This window comes from Pseudophryne corroboree, chromosome 4 (assembly GCF_028390025.1).
Source record: "Pseudophryne corroboree isolate aPseCor3 chromosome 4, aPseCor3.hap2, whole genome shotgun sequence".
NCBI lineage: Eukaryota > Metazoa > Chordata > Amphibia > Anura > Myobatrachidae > Pseudophryne > Pseudophryne corroboree.
In genome coordinates this window covers 511,064,886-511,081,722 of record NC_086447.1, presented here as the reverse complement: position 1 = coordinate 511,081,722, position 16,837 = coordinate 511,064,886, and the positions used below count along the sequence as shown (strand labels likewise).

The following is a 16,837-nucleotide window of genomic DNA, read 5'->3' as shown; positions in this document are numbered from 1 at the left end:
CATTTCGCAAATGCCAACTCGTTCCTAGGCAGGCTACGCTTTGTATCACCGCTTTCCATAAGAGGCACACAGCTGACAACCTCTTACGGAAACTGAGGAACATCATCGCAGAATGGCTTACCCCAATTGGACTCTCCTGTGGATTTGTAACATCGGACAATGCCACCAATATTGTGCGTGCATTACATCTGGGCAAATTCCAGCACGTCCCATGTTTTGCACATACATTGAATTTGGTGGTGCACAATTATTTAAAAAAACGACAGGGGCGTGCAAGAGATGCTGTCGGTGGCCCGAAGAATTGCGGGCCACTTTCGGCATTCAGCCACCGCGTGCCGAAGACTGGAGCACCAGCAAAGTCCTGAACCTGCCCTGCCATCATCTGAAGCAAGAGGTGGTAACGAGGTGGAATTCAACCCTCTATATGCTTCAGAGGATGGAGGAGCAGCAAAAGGCCATTCAAGCCTATACATCTGCCTACGATATAAGCAAAGGAGGGGGAATGCACCTGACTCAAGCGCAGTGGAGAATGATTTCAACGTTGTGCAAGGTTCTGCAACCCTTTGAACTTGCCACACGTGAAGTCAGTTCAGACACTGCCAGCCTGAGTCAGGTCATTCCCCTCATCAGGCTTTTGCAGAAGAAGCTGGAGACATTGAAGGAGGAGCTAAAACAGAGCGATTCCGCTAGGCATGTGGGACTTGTGGATGGAGCCCTTAATTCGCTTAACCAGGATTCACGGGTGGTCAATCTGTTGAAATCAGAGCACTACATTTTGGCCACCGTGCTCGATCCTAGATTTAAAACCTACGTTGTATCTCTCTTTCCGGCAGACACAAGTTTGCAGAGGTTTAAAGACCTGCTGGTGAGAAAATTGTCAAGTCAAGCAGAATGTGACCCATCAACAGCTCCTCCTTCACATTCTCCCGCAACTGGGGCTGCGAGGAAAAGGCTAAGAATGCCGAGCCCACCCGCTGGCGGTGATGCAGGGCAGTCAGGAGCGAGTGCTGACATCTGGTCCGGACTGAAGGACCTGCCAACGATTACTGACATGTCGTCTACTGTCACTGCATACGATTCTGTCACCATTGAAAGAATGGTGGAGGATTATATGAGTGACCGCATCCAAGTAGGCACGTCAGACAGTCCGTACGTATACTGGCAAAAAAAAGGCAATTTGGAGGCCCTTGCACAAACTGGCTTTATTTTACCCAAGTTGCCCCCCCTCCAGTGTGTACTCCGAAAGAGTGTTTAGTGCAGCAGCTCACCTTGTCAGCAATCGGCGTACGAGGTTACTTCCAGAAAATGTGGAGAAGATGTTCATCAAAATGAATTATAATCAATTCCTCCGTGGAGACATTCACCAGCAATTTCCTCCAGAAAGTACACAGGGACCTGAGATGGTGGATTCCAGTGGGGACGAATTAATACTCTGTGAGGAGGGGGATATACACCGTGAAAGGGGTGAGGAATCGGACGATGAGGAGGAGGTGGACATCTTTCCTCTGTAGAGCCAGTTTGTGCAAGGAGAGATTGATTGCTTCTTTTTTGGTGGGGGCCCAAACCAACCAGTCATTTCAGTCACAGTCGTGTGGCAGACCCTGTTGCTGAAATGATGTGTTCGTTAAAGTGTGCATGTCCTGTTTATACAACATAAGGGTGGGTGGGAGGGCCCAAGGACAACTCCATCTTGCACCTCTTTTTTGCTTTCATTTTTCTTTGCATCATGTGCTGTTTGGGGACTATTTTTTAAATCTGACATCCTGTCTGACACTGCAGTGCCACTCCTAGATGGGCCAGGTGTGTGTGTCGGCCACTTAGCTCAGTCATCCAGCGACCTCGGTGCAAATTTTAGGACTAAAAATAATATTGTGAGGTGTTCAGAATAGATTGAAAATGAGTGGAAATTATGGTTATTGAGGTTAATACTATGGGATCAAAATGACCCCCAAATTCTATGATTTAAGCTGTTTGAGGGTTTTTTGTAAAAAAACACCCGAATCCAAAACACACCCGAATCCGACAAAAAATTTTCAGGGAGGTTTTGCCAAAACGCGTCCGAATCCAAAACACGGCCTCGGAACCGAATCCAAAACCCGAAAAATTTCCGGTGCACATCACTAATATTAACTGCCATACTGGTATTTACAAAAACAAAGCCCCATACATAGTAAGGCAACTGTGCACTGCATTAAGAGTGTCCATTTTTATACTTGCAATCCAAACAGTCTTTTTCCGGTTATTCCCCATTCTTAACCGGGACTGTACTTCATAACGGAAGTGAGAAATGTTAACTGCATTCAGCTCACTTTATTGTAAACAAATTGTTAGGAAAAAGTGTTTTTGGACCAGCGTTCCACATTAATGAATACTGTACTCAATCACAGCAATTCAGTGGGGGAATTCAATCGTTTCTGCCCAGGGCTGCCACTATATGGCCCCCAATGAATCAATTCAATTGTTGCTCAGTTCAGGTGTGCTGAGCCACCAGGGCAACACACTTAATTTTGCAGCCCCACGCACTGGTGAGCTGAAATGTGCGAGTTTGTGACCTGTTGGGTGCCCAAATGGCACCTTTTGCATTGCACCTAGCACTTTGTTTGGGTTTAGCAGTTTTATGCAGCTAATCCCGGGCTGTCAGGGTACGATCAGCATGATAAAAAAAATAAAACCAAGCTTAATTGCACCCTGCAATCCAGTCACTTTAGATGGAAGATTGGGCACCCAAGACAATTGAATCGCCCCCAATGTGTCATAGTAAGTGGCAGATCTGAGCTGTTTACACTTCAGAGTATGATGTTCAGTTTGGTAAGTGGTTTGTATAGAAAATCAAAACTTTTTGTAGCATTACCATCTAACATAATACAGAGCTCCAAGCAGTAAGTGTTGTATTGGTAGGAGCCAACCACCAAGGGGGCAATTCAATACAATTTATCGCGCCAGATTTAGCTGCATAAGACAGCTAAACCCAACCAAAGTGCTGGGCACCAAAAGTGCTGCTTGGACACCCAAACAGGTCGCTTTTCACACATTTCAGCTTTCACTTCAGCTCGCAGCTCTCTGGTCTGCTGTCTCCCCATGGCTCAGTGCGCTCAAACAGGACAATTGAATTCCCCCCCACTCCCCCCAACAGTATTATTACAGATAATGGGCCTGATGCAGAATGAGTACTGTGCTAGTTTGGGTAGCATATAGTAATTTTTTTTTGCACATGCTCCAAAAAAACAAAACCATGTGCCTATGTCCAATTAGATCACCAGTTTTGTAAATTTTCTAGGTCTGAAGTACAGTATTCTCCCCTTCCTGAAGCTCCTGTGAAATGTAATATCTGGGCAACAAAAAAGGGCACATCCCATTTTTATCACTGTCCATAAAGTAATGGTGCTATCCTATATACGCCCTGATTTAATGGAGAAATTATAGGAACCAGCACCTGTACACAATGGACTATTTTCTTGCTCGGTGTGTACCCTTTATCTTTACAATGGTATTGAGAGGATGGCAACAATAAAACATGTGCAGCACACACTGGGGGAGATGTACTAAGCAGTGAAAAAAGAGGGGTGAAGTGAGCCAGTAGAGAAGTTACCCATGGAAACCAATCAGCTGAAGTGAGCCAGTAGAGAAGTTACCCATGGAAACCAATCAGCTGCTACGTATAATTTTATAATATGCAAATTATGTTACTTCAATGCTGATTGGTTGAAGTGGGCAATGTCTCCACTGGCTCACGTCTCCTCTCTCTTCACTGCTTAGTACATCTCCCCCACCAAACCGTCCACCCAATCTAACCACTGCAGGAGTGTTTGACATTATCAGCTTCAAACGCTCCTGCATACACTAACCAATTAACGCCCTGACCAGCAAATTGACCGACTGTCCTGGTAATTGGCTAGTGTGTACCTGGCTTCAGTCTAATGAAGTCAAATTAGAATGTTCGGCCTTTCTCAAAAGTAAGCAAGCAAACCAACCTTTACATTTTTCATCAAGTAGATCTTTACTTATTCCCCAAATTTCTTCAATTTCAACAACAGTTAGTTGGACTGGGGGGAGGGGAACCATTTCTTCTAACACGAGCCATTGCACCCAGTATTTCTTTGGAGGAATTCCTGAAAACAACAAGTCCTGTAATTTTCTATTGTAAGGTAGGGTTCTGTACAGCTTCCTCCACATATACAAGAGCTTAAAGGCTTCCTTAGGGGTATAATCCACACAGTCCATTCTAAAACATGAGGCAAAAGCAACCTAAAAAGGGAATTAAAAAAATAAAATAATAATTTGCAAAAAAATAAAAAAAACACTACAATGTACATTTTTAGATTTTAAGAACCCATATAGTGCATTATGTGAAGAGGAGATCTGTTCAACTGACTTCACCGCAGCTTTCCCTTTGAAGCGCATGTAAAGTGAAGAAACTGGCCATTAATACACAGGCAAACTGTACCAAACAGTGTAGCATGTAGGAGTGTGGCTCCTCAGCAGGGATGTGTGGTGAGGTAAATGGCTGAGGAGTCACTGGCTAGTAGCAGAGACAGATTTACGCACAATATGTGAGCCCAAGGGTTCATGTGGGCATTGTATACAAGGGAAGCACTATGGTGGTCATTCAGAGTTGTTCACTCGCTAGCAGTTTTTAGCAGCCGTGCAAACGTTATGCCGCCTCCCACTGGGAGTATATTTTAGCTTAGCAGAAGTGCTAACGAAAGGATCGCAGAGCGGCGGCAAATTTTTTGTGCAGTTTTAGAGTAGCTCAATACCTACTCAGTGCTTGCGGTGACTTCCAACTGTTCAGTTCCTGTTTTGACGTCACAAACACGCCCTGCATTCGCCCAGCCACGCCTGCTTTTTTCCTGGCACGCCTGCGTTTTTTTGAACACTCCCTGAAAACAGTCAGTTGCCACCCAGAAACACCCACTTCCTGTCAATCACTCTGCGGCCAGCAGTGCGACTAAAAAGCTTTGCTAGACCTTGTGTGAAACTACATAGTTCGTTGTAATAATACTTTGTGCGTGCGCATTGCAACGCATGCGCAGAAGTGCAATTTTTTGCCTCATCGTTGCACAGCGAACGAATGCAGCTAGCGATCAACTCGGAATGACCACCTATATACTGCTGGAAACTTGGCGAGTTTTGATTAGAGATGTGCAGAAGAGGTAGGCAGTGCCTCACCTCAGACTTCTTTCTCCAGAGTTTTGACTATAAAAATTATTATACAAAGATTCCCAATATATTTTTTATATTTTTCATATACTTTTTGTAGTCAAAACTCTGGCGTATACATTAGTATGACAGGAAAGGCCCTACCTCACTTCAACGCACACCACTGCTCCACTGTGGTCTATTTATCACTTATCAAGGGAAAGATGCGTCAGTCATGACTAGGGAACACATGCAAGAACTTCCCCACTGGAAACAAGGTGACCATTCCCTTCAATATAAAATTCCTTTTTAAAGAATCTGCACCTGATTATACCCCTGTATTGGATATCCAGGTGCAGTCGAAAGCTGTCATCTGTCGTAAAGACGGCAGTTTGACTTTTTTAGGTCAGAAGGGGTTCTGACATATTCAATACACCCCAGAATTTTCCGACAAGTCAGGAATTCAGACTTGTCGGAAAGCACGTGGATTGTCGGAACAGCCACCGTGCTTCTGTCGGAAACGGGGCCAAATCCGACAGGTTTTGGCCCCCTTTCCGACCATCACAATCAGACTTTAAAAAAAAGGCGGATTGAGATGAGGGAGAAGAGACGAGGAGACTGGGAGAGCAGCGGCTACCGCAACTTAACAGGAGGATGGGGCACCACCGCCGCTTGCTGGAGCCAGGTGGACGCTGCCGTGAGGTCTAGCGGCGGTGCCCCATCTTCCTGCTACACCGTAGCCACTGCTCTCCTCTGTCTCCTCCTCAGCGCACTCATCTCAATCCCAACTTTTTTTTTTTTTTTTTTAAGTTGGATTGAGATGGTCAGGAACAGCCTCATTGAATAGCCCTTGTCGGATCCATTCCGACAAATACATGTCTGAATGGATCAGACTTTAACTGAATATACCCCACAGACTTCCTGTGTGACCCGGGTCACACAGGAACAGTAGGGGCCCTGTCTGTCCAGTAATGTATGTAGTCCATGCTGACTGCTGTCAGTTATTACCAGGGAGACAAATTTGAGAAAAAAAAAAAAAAAAAACACACAACACCAAAAACAACAACATTTTGTACTGCTGCAAGCAATAGAAGAGAAAACTGTATAGGGATATTTGATGAACATGCCCCTCAGTATCACTGTGCTAAAGGGATGGACATGAAATGGTTCTCCATCATTAGTAGGAATCACTCAATGGTTTGAACGACAGGTGGGCAGTCAGTGTCAGACTGGGGCATGAAAGTCCCACCAGGGGGCATGCACACCCCATGCTTAGGGGTGCGACCAGCCACCACAAATTCTTGGCTAACCATTTGAGAGGGGTTCGGTATGGGTTCCCAGCAGTCACATGAGTGACAGTGGTATCTCAACATTGAGAATACCAACAGGGGACAGGTAGGGGCAGATTTAGGGGTGAGGCCGCCCCTAGGCACAACAGTAATGGCCACCCCGTGCCTGCCTAATTTTATTATTTTTATGAATTGGTTATAAGCCCACCATTTATGGCCAATTTTATAAATAAGACAGCCACATATTTTTTAATTATGTATACATATTTACTAATTAGGACAGCTTACAGGAGCAGTGTGTGCATGTCTTACACTTCATTCAAAATGGCATATGGTATAGTACAGTAGAAATATTTTCAGTACCTGGTACTTTTTGGGCTGACAGTACCAACACAAGCATCCAAGTGCTGCCCCTAGGCACATGCCGCATGGGAAATGCACCACTGAGGACGGAGTAATTAATTATTTTACCCCTCCCCTGTCTCCCATCCTAACCCGCATGGGGTGGTGGCTGGAGCCAAGACTCCAGGTGTGGCAGGCGGCTAGGGCTAATCCCCCCATCTAATGCCTAGCCCCAACAGCGACCCCAATACTTAGCTTCAGTACGTCAGCAATCAGTGTTCTGGCACCAGGATGCCGAGTGGTGTCAGTCACATGACCACAGACATCCCAACTGGTGAGATGCTATAAGCAGCCCTTAGAGAGCGCATGTCTGGGCCCCTTGATAAATATTTCCAGTAAATACTGCATGCATAATGTACTAGATTGATAACAGCAATGCACTGTAGAGAATACACCACAGTCCTGTTCAGTATAAGTTACCTGATCCCTAGAGGAGGTGCTGGGCCTGTACCCCTGTGAGCCAGTCCGACAATATGGGCAGTGCAGGTAGGGAAGTGAAATGCAGGGCCTGGAAAAACCCATCACCATCAGATCTTGCTCATCAAGAGCAGAGATAGTCACTAGTCAGACCACCACCAATGGCAATACACCGACCATCAGAAACAGCACATTGTGGTTAGCTAGACACCAATAGTTGATGCCCATCACCAATCTAAAGTGAACCTCCGTTTACAAAATTAGAAAAATATGAGGTCAGCAAGCCACAAGGGCCCCATACACTTATACGACATGACGGACCGTCATGTCATAAGATTTCCTCCAACCTCCCCGTTGGCAGGCTAGTATTAGATATATCGTATGCAGGTTTTTTTGCATACAATGTAGCTTTTACTTTCCCATCCATTTACTGCGGGATCCGACATATTACGAGTGCAGCACTCGTGATATGTCGGATCTAGGGGGATCCGATGCACACAGGAACGCACTTCGGATCGGGGGAAAAGCACACCAAAAATGCCTGATTTCACCCAATATATCGGGCATTATCGGTCTAGTATATGGGGCCCTTCATCAGTCACACTACCTGTGGCTTTACATTAATGCAGTGCATAAAAACAGGTCAAAATGGAACAAAGTTTAAAGTGTTTTTACAAATGCTAAATCTACTATCAGACACGTTGCAACCTCAGCGAAAATGGGTTTAATTTTCTGAACCACAATCTGAAATGAAGGCATTTCCCGCTCTCCTACCCTGCAGTGCTGAGCCCACAAGCTGTCCGTGCAGCTGACCCGGTACAGGGTGCTGCAGACGCCGCCGGCGCTGAGCAGCGAGAAGGGGTCCAGGAGATCCAGGATCAGTAGCAGGATTTCATCGCTCATGTCCAGCATCCCCCGACAGGGAGCGCTCTCTATCCCGCCTTCACCATCAGCCACCTGCGGCTTCTCTGGCGGCAGCGCCGCACTCTCCCCGGGTGGCACATCTGTGACTGGGCCGGTTCCCCGCAACCTGAGCCGCTCTGCGTCACCCTCCATCCCTGCCCACCTGTGTACTGTCACCTAACTGCCGCCATCTCCGCGCCCGGCACTTATATAGGGGAGGACAGCACCATACCGGCGGCGGCGGAGGGCACGGAAGGAAACTAAGGTCCACGGCCAATTTTAGAGCCCCGCAGACTGTCCGCCTCATGCTCACTCCGCATGCGCGTATGTATGGCAGCCCTGGCCTCTGCTATAGCCAGCATCACTGCTCTGGGAATGTGTCTCACGCATCTGGGGCAATTAGTGGCGGCTGCTGTGCAATAGCTCCCTGTACGGCGTCTCACAGACATCGCCTGAGCGTTATATGGTATAGCATTAGTAGTTGTACACTACTGCCTTAGACCCTCCAACATGACCCACCCCACTAGGTACAAACTGCTCTGTTCCTGGACTTCCCTCTTAAGTTATGATTTCCATCACCTGTGTTGAACTAGTTAAATGATAAGAAAGCTGTTTCTTCACAGGCGATGGCAATAATAAATTAAGAGGGAAGTCCAGAAACAGAGCATTTTGTACCTAGTGGGGCGGGTCATGTTGGAGGGTATGCTGCCTATGCCTAACTGTTTTTTCTATAATAAGTTATCCATGTGTGAGGTCATGCCCAAAGTGACAAACTTGTGTGCTAACACTTTTTCTCTTACGTCCTAGAGGATGCTGGGGACTCCGTAAGGACCATGGGGATAGAAGGGCTCCGCAGGAGACTTGGGCACTTTAAGAAAGACTTTAGGTCTAGGTGTGCACTGGCTCCTCCCTCTATGCCCCTCCTCCAGACCTCAGTTTGATGGTGCATTACATGGAGCTCTCCTGAGTTTCCTGTTAAGAAAGCATTTTAGTTAGGTTTTTTATGTTCAGGGAGCCTGCTGGCAACAGACTCCCTGCATCGAGGGACTGAGGAGAGAGAAACAGACCTACTTCTGTGAGTTTCAAGGCTCTGTTTCTTAGGCTACTGGACACCATTAGCTCCAAAGGGATTGGTACGCAGGTCTCACCCTTGCCGTTCGTCCCAGAGCTGCGCCGCCGTCCTCCTCGCAGAGCCGGAAGATAGAAGCCGGGTGAGTATGAGAAGAAAAGAAGACTTCAGAGGCGGCAGAAGACTTCTTGATCTTCACAGAGGTAACGCACAGCAGTAACGCTGTGCGCCATTGCTCCCATTCACCTTACACACGGCAGTCACTGTAAGGGTGCAGGACGCAGGGGGGGGGGGGGGGGGGGGGGGGGGCGCCCTGGGCAGCATATAAACCTCTCCTTTGGCAAAATTACATATATACATGTACAGCTGGGCACTGTACATGTATATAAAGAGCCCCCGCCAGTTTTTTAAGTATTTTGAGCGGGACAGAAGCCCGCCGCCGAGGGTAACTCACCTTGACAAAGGGGCGTGTGTGCCCCGAAACGTCGGCTATCTTGATGTGAAATACACGTTGATTTTTGACTTTAAATCCCACGAGTGCCGCTGCTGTTTGAATTAGACGTCTATATATATATATATATATATATATATATATAGATGCTGCAGTGGCCGGCACTCAGGCTGCAGTATGGTACTGGCCTTGGTGCCCTCCTTACCACTCAAAGTGGAATTAGATATGGAGAAAGATTGGCGGCACTCTCCGGACTTTGTAAGCATAGAAATTATGAAGGCAATTGCAGCCTATCGGTCATCAACGTTTCAGTTTTATTATAAAAACTTTCGTCAGGATACAACACAAAAATAAACACATACCTTTATAGAGTGAAAACCCTCACAATGTGGACTCGTGGTCCCGAGGCTGCGGCTAGGGTCGATGACGTCACACCAAGTGCGACGGGTGCCGGGACCGCACCGGATTCCCGTAAGCCGTTGCCAAGAGACCTTACAAAAACAGAAACAAAAACCCATGTGGAAAGATACAAAACACACATATATATATAGACATGAAATAAAAACAAAACAAAACAGGAGAATCCTTAGCAGGGTGTGATGATGGTACTGAACAACTTATAGCATGAATCAAACTTCTTAGAGAACAAACAGAGAACATATCTCAACAAGAGCGGTATCTAAACTGTCTAACCACAGTACAAGATTCTGTGTAGGTTAGACATAACCATGGCTGAACTCAATGCTCCACATGCATCTGTATAACAATTATAAGGCGCTCATAGGGTGGGTTGCGCCAATGTAGATGAATACAGAACATACATGTGGAATAACTGCAACATAATGAAACTGTGTCAATACTTGCGGCCCCAGCCATCCACAACACTGAGAGTCTGACTTTGACTGGGCGGCCGGCGCAGCGGGAGGGGGTGTGGGGGTAGAACAGTGACAGCACAGCAATGAGCAGCACAGGAGGTCAGGCTCGGCGGTAACTCGCGGGCATCATTGTGTGTGTGTGTTCATGTTGTAGTAGCAGGCGTGATGTGTGGGGGGTGCCGGACATTAGGGGGTGCCTGTGCGCACCGGGCACCCCCCGTGCGCACGCCTATGGCTGTGTTTTGTTTGGTAATATTCTGTTTATGGATTTTTGGCATATATTGCTGGTATGTAAGTCCTGTTTGCTTGTACTACAAGTGTGTGAGCTGGGCTTGTTTTTTTTTTTTTGTGAAGTGGTGGATTTAGGGGATAATTCAGATGTGATTGCAGCAGCAAATTTGTTAGCTAATGGGCAAAACCATGGTGGTCATTCCGAGTTGTTCACTCGTTTCCGTTTTTCGCAACGCAGCGATGAGTTGGAAAATTCGCATGCGCATGGTACGCAGCGCGCATACGCTAAGTAATTTAATACAAAACTTGGTAGATTTACCCAAGCTTGAGCGACGTTTTTTTCATCGCTCGAGTGATCGTAGTGTGATTGACAGGAAGTGGGTGTTTCTGGGCGGAAACTGTCCGTTTTCAGGGAGTGTGCTAAAAAACGCAGGCGTGCCAGGTAAAAACGCAGGAGTGGCTGGCCGAACGCAGGGCGTGTTTGTGACGTCAAACTAGAAACTAAACGGACTGAGGTGATCGCAGTCTAGGAGTAGGTCTGGTGCTACTCAGAAACTGCAAGGAATTATTTAGTAGCAATTCTGCTAATCTTTCGTTCGCACTTCTGCTAAGCTAAGATACTCTCCCAGAGGGCGGCGGCCTAGCGTTTGCAATGCTGCTAAACGCAGCTAGCGAGCGACCAACTCGGAATGACCACCCATGTGCACTGCAAGGGGGGCAAATATAACATTTGCAGAGAGTTAGATTTGGGTGGGTTATATTGTTTCTGTGCAGGGTAAATACTGGCTGCTTTATTTTTACACTGCAATTTAGATTTCAGTTAGAGATGAGCGGGTTCGGTTCGTTGAGATCCGAACCCCCCCGAACTTCACCTATTTTACACGGGTCCGAGGCAGCCTCGGATCTTCCCGCCTTGCTCATTTAACCCGAACGCGGCCGAATCTCATCATCCCGCTGTCGGATTCTCGCGAGATTTGTATTCTATATAAAGAACCGCGCGTCGCCGCCATTTTCACTCGTGCATTGGAGATTGAACGGAGAGGACGTGGCTACGTTCTCTACCTGAAAAGCTCCATATCTGTGCTCAGTGTGCTGCAAATATCTGTGCTCAGTGTGCTGCAAATATCTACGTTCTCTGCCTGAAAAGCTCCATATCTGTGCTCAGTGTGCTGCAAATATCTGTGCTCAGTGTGCTGCATTTTGGTGACCAACAGTATATAGTTGTACAGTACAGTAGGCCATTGCTGTATCTTGCAGCTCTGTGTCACTGCAAGTATCCATTCCATATCTGTGCTGCATTTTTGTGAGCAGTATATATAGTAGTACAGTGCAGCATTTTGGTGACCAACGGTATATAGTTGTACAGTACAGTAGGCCATTGCTGTATCTTGCAGCTCTGTGTCACTGCAAGTATCCATTCCATATCTGTGCTGCATTTTTGTGAGCAGTATATATAGTATTACAGTGCAGCATTTTGGTGACCAACAGTATACAGTTGTACAGTACAGTAGGTCATTGCTGTATCTTGCAGCTCTGTGTCACTGCAAGTATCCATTCCATATCTGTGCTACATTTTTGTGAGCAGTATATATAGTAGTACAGTGCAGCATTTCGGTGACCAACAGTATATAGTTGTACAGTACAGTAGGCCATTGCTGTATATTGCAGCTCTGTGTCACTACAAGTATCCATTCCATATCTGTGCTGCATTTATGTGAGCAGTGTATATAGTAGTACAGTGCAGCATTTTGGTGACCAACAGTATATAGTTGTACAGTACAGTAGGCCATTGCTGTATCTTGCAGCTCTGTGTCACTGCAAGTATCCATTCCATATCTGTGCTGCATTTTTGTGAGCAGTATATATAGTAGTACAGTGCAGCATTTGGGTGACCAACAGTATATAGTTGTACAGTACAGTAGGCCATTGCTGTATCTTGCAGCTCCGTGTCACTGCAAGTATCCATTCCATATCTGTGCTGCATTTATGTGAGCAGTATATATAGTAGTACAGTGCAGCATTTGGGTGACCAACAGTATATAGTTGTACAGTACAGTAGGCCATTGCTGTATCTTGCAGCTCCGTGTCACTGCAAGTATCCATTCCATATCTGTGCTGCATTTTTGTGAGCAGTATATATAGTAGTACAGTGCAGCATTTCGGTGACCAACAGTATATAGTTGTACAGTACATTAGGCCATTGCTATTGATATAATAATATTACTGGCATATAATTCCACACATTAAAAAATGGAGAACAAAAATGTGGAGGGTGAAATAGGGAAAGATCAAGATCCACTTCCACCTAGTGCTGAAGCTGCTGCCACTAGTCTTGGCAGAGACGATTCAATGCCATCAACGTCGTCTGCCAAGGCCGATGCCCAATGTCATCGTAGAGAGCATGTAAAATCCAAAAAACTAAAGTTCAGTAAAATGACCCAAAAATCTAAATTAAAAGCATCTGAGGAGACGCGTAAACTTGCCAATATGCCATTTACGACGCGGAGTGGCAAGGAATGTCTGAGGCCCTGTCCTATGTTCATGGCTAGTGGTTCAGCTTCACATGAGGATGGAAGCACTCATCCTCCCGCTAGAAAACTGAAAAGAGTTAAGATGGCAAAAGCACAGCAAAGAACTGTGCGTTCTTCTAAATCACAAATCCCCAAGGAGAGTCCAATTGTGTCGGTTGCGATGCCTGCCCTTCCCAACACTGGACGGGAAGAGGTGGCTCCTTCCACCATTTGCACACCCCCTGGAAGTGCTGGTAGGAGCACCCACAGTCCAGTTCCTGATAGTCAAATTGAAGATGTCACTGATGAAGTACACCAGGATGAGGATATGGGTGTTGCTGGCACTGAGGAGGAAATTGACAACGAGGATTCTGATGGTGAGGTGGTTTGTTTAAGTCAGGCACCCGGGGAGACACTTGTTGTCCGTGGGTTGAATATGGACATTGACATGCCTGGTCAAATTACAAAAAAAATCACCTTGTCGGTGTGGAATTATTTTAACAGAAATCTTGACAACAGGTGTCAAGCCGTGTGTTGCCTTTTTCGTGTGTTGCCTGTAATAAGTAGGGGTAAGGATGTTAACCACACCTAGGAACATCCTCCCTTATACATCACCTGCAGCGCATTCATCAGAAGTCATTGACAAGTTAAAAAACTTTGGGTGACAGCGGATGCAGTCCACTGACAACTAAATCCCTTCCTCTTGTACCCAAGCTCCTGCAAACCACACCACCAACTCCCTCAGTGTCAATTTCCTCCTTAGACAGGAACGTGAATAGTCCTGCATGCCATGTCACTGGCAAGTCTGACGAGTCCTCTCCTAACTGGGATTCCTCCGATGGATCCTTGAGTGTAACTCCTACTGCTGCTGGCGCTGCTGTTGCTGCTGGGAGTCGATCGTCATCCCAGAGAGGAAGTTGGAAGACCACTTGTACTACTTCCAGTAAGCAATTGACTGTCCAACAGTCCTTTGCGAGGAAGATGAAATATCACAGCAGTCATCCTACTGCAAAGCGGATAACTCAGGCCTTGGCAGCTGTGTTGGTGTTAAACGTGTGTCCGATATCCACCGTTAATTCACAGGGACTTAGAGAATTTCTTGAGGTAGTGTGTCCCCGGTACCAAATCCCATCTAGGTTCCACTTCTCTAGGCAGACGATACCGAGAATGTACACAGACGTCAGAAAAAGAGTCACCAGTGTCCTAAAAAATGCAGTTGTACCCAATGTCCACTTAACCACGGACATGTGGACAAGTGGAGCAGGGCAGACTCAGGACTATATGACTGTGACAGCCCACTGGGTAGATGTATTGCCTTCCGCAGCAACAACAGCAGCGGCGGCACCAGTAGCAGCATCTCGCAAACGCCAACTCGTTCCTAGGCAGGCTATGCTTTGTATCACTGCTTTCCATAAGAGGCACACAGCTGACAACCTATTACGGAAACTGAGGAACATCATCGCAGATTGGCTTACCCCAATTGGACTCTCCTGGGGATTTATGACATCGGACAACGCCACCAGAATTGTGCGTGCGTTACATGTGGGCAAATTCCAGCACGTCCCATGTTTTGCACATACAATTAATTTGGTGGTGTAGAATTTTTTTTAAAATGACAGGGGCATGCAAGAAATGCTGTCGGTGGCCCGAAGAATTGCGGGCCACTTTCGGCATTCAGCCACCGCGTGCCGAAGACTGGAGCACCAGCAAACACTCCTGAACCTGCCCCTCCATCAGCTGAAGCAAGAGGTGGTAACGAGCTGGAATTCAACCCTCTATATGCTTCAGAGGATGGAGGAGCAGCAAAAGGCCATTCAAGCCTATAAATCTGCCTACGATATAGGCAAAGGAGGGGGAATGCACCTGACTCAAGCGCAGTGGAGAATGATTTCAACGTTGTGCAAGGTTCTGCAACCCTTTGAACTTGCCACACATGAAGTCATTTCAGACACTGCCAGCCTGAGTCAGGTCATTCCCCTCATCAGGCTTTTGCAGAAGCAGCTGGAGAGATTGAAGGATGAGCTAAGACGGAGCGATTCTGCTAGGCATGTGGGACTTGTGGATGGAGCCCTTCATTCGCTTAACCAGGATTCACGGGTGGTCAATCTGTTGAAATCAGAGCACTACATTTTGCCCACCGTGCTCGATCCTAGATTTAAAGCCTACGTTGTATCTCTCTTTCCGGCAGACACAAGTCTGCAGAGGTTCTAAGACCTGCTGGTGAGAAAATTGTCAAGTCAAGCGGAACGTGACCCGTCAACAGCTCCTCCTTCACATTCTCCCGCAACTGGGGCTGCAAGGAAAAGGATAAGATTTCCAAGCCCACCCGCCGGCAGTGATGCAGGGCAGTCAGGAGCGAGTGCTGACATCTGGCCCGGCCTGAAGGACCTGCCAACGATTACTGACATGTCGTCTACTGTCACTGCATATGATTCTGTCACCATTGAAAGAATGGTGGAGGATTATATGAGTGACCGCATCCAAGTTGGCACGTCAGACAGTCCATACGTATACTGGCAGGAAAAAGAGGCAATTTGGAGGCCCTTGCACAAACTGGCTTTATTTTACCTAAGTTGCCCCCCCTCCAGTGTGTACTCCGAAAGAGTGTTTAGTGCAGCCGGTCACCTTGTCAGCGAACGGCGTACAAGGTTACTTCCACAAAATGTGGAGAAGATGATATTCATCAAAATTAATTATAATTAATTCCTCCGTGGAGACATTCACCAGCAATTGCCTCCAGAAAGTACACAGGGACCTGAGATGGTGGATTCCAGTGGGGACGAATTAATACTCTGTGAGGAGGGGGATGTACACAGTGAAAGGGGTGAGGAATCGGAGGATGATGATGAGGTCGACATCTTGCCTCTGTAGAGCCAGATTGAGCAAGGAGAGATTGATTGCTTCTTTTTTTGGTGGGGGCCCAAACCAACCAGTCATTTCAGCCACAGTCGTGTGGCAGACCCTGTGGCTGAAATGATGGGTTTGTTAAAGTGTGCATGTCCTGTTTATACAACATAAGGCTGGGTGGGAGGGCCCAAGGACAATTCCATCTTGCACCTCTTTTTTTATTTTATTTATCTTTGCATCATGTGATGTTTGGGGCCAATTTTTACATGTGCCATCCTGTGTGACACTGCAGTGCCACTCCTAGATGGGCCAGGTGTTTGTGCCGCCCTCTTAGGTTGCTTAGCTTAGTCATACAGAGACCTCGGTGCAAATTTTAGGACTAAAAATAGTATTGTGAGGTGTTCAGAATAGACTGGAAATGAGTGGAAATTATGGTTATTGAGGTTAATAATACTATAGGATCAAAATTACCCCCAAATTCTATGATTTAAGCTGTTTTTGAGGGTTTTTAAAAAAAAACACAAAAAACGCCCAAATCCAAAACACACCCGAATCTGCCAAAAAAAATTCAGGGAGGTTTTGCAAAAACGCGTCCGAAACCAAAACACGGCCGCAGAACCGAATCCAAAAAAAAAATTTCCGGTGCACAAATTTCAGTTTGAACATACCGCACCCAAATCTAACTCTCTCTGCACATGTTATAT

At 46.5% G+C, this 16,837-nt stretch overlaps 1 protein-coding gene across 2 annotated transcripts in view; it reads right to left on the bottom strand.

Moving 5' to 3' along the window:
• Positions 1–8,614, bottom strand: part of LOC134909877 (uncharacterized) — a 49,094-nt gene extending 40,480 nt beyond the window's left edge. Inside the window, exons 1-2 of one of the 2 annotated variants that reach the window (XM_063917220.1) lie at positions 8,383–8,614; positions 3,972–4,245 (exon numbers count right to left, since the gene is read on the bottom strand). In XM_063917220.1, the coding sequence (XP_063773290.1) occupies positions 3,972–4,245; positions 8,383–8,457 (349 nt within the window). In that variant the 5' untranslated portion in view covers positions 8,458–8,614. Of the gene's footprint in view, positions 1–3,971; positions 4,246–8,021 lie in introns of both variants that reach the window. The other variant, XM_063917219.1, reaches the window with a different exon arrangement.
• Positions 8,615–16,837: the final 8,223 nt, after the last annotated feature.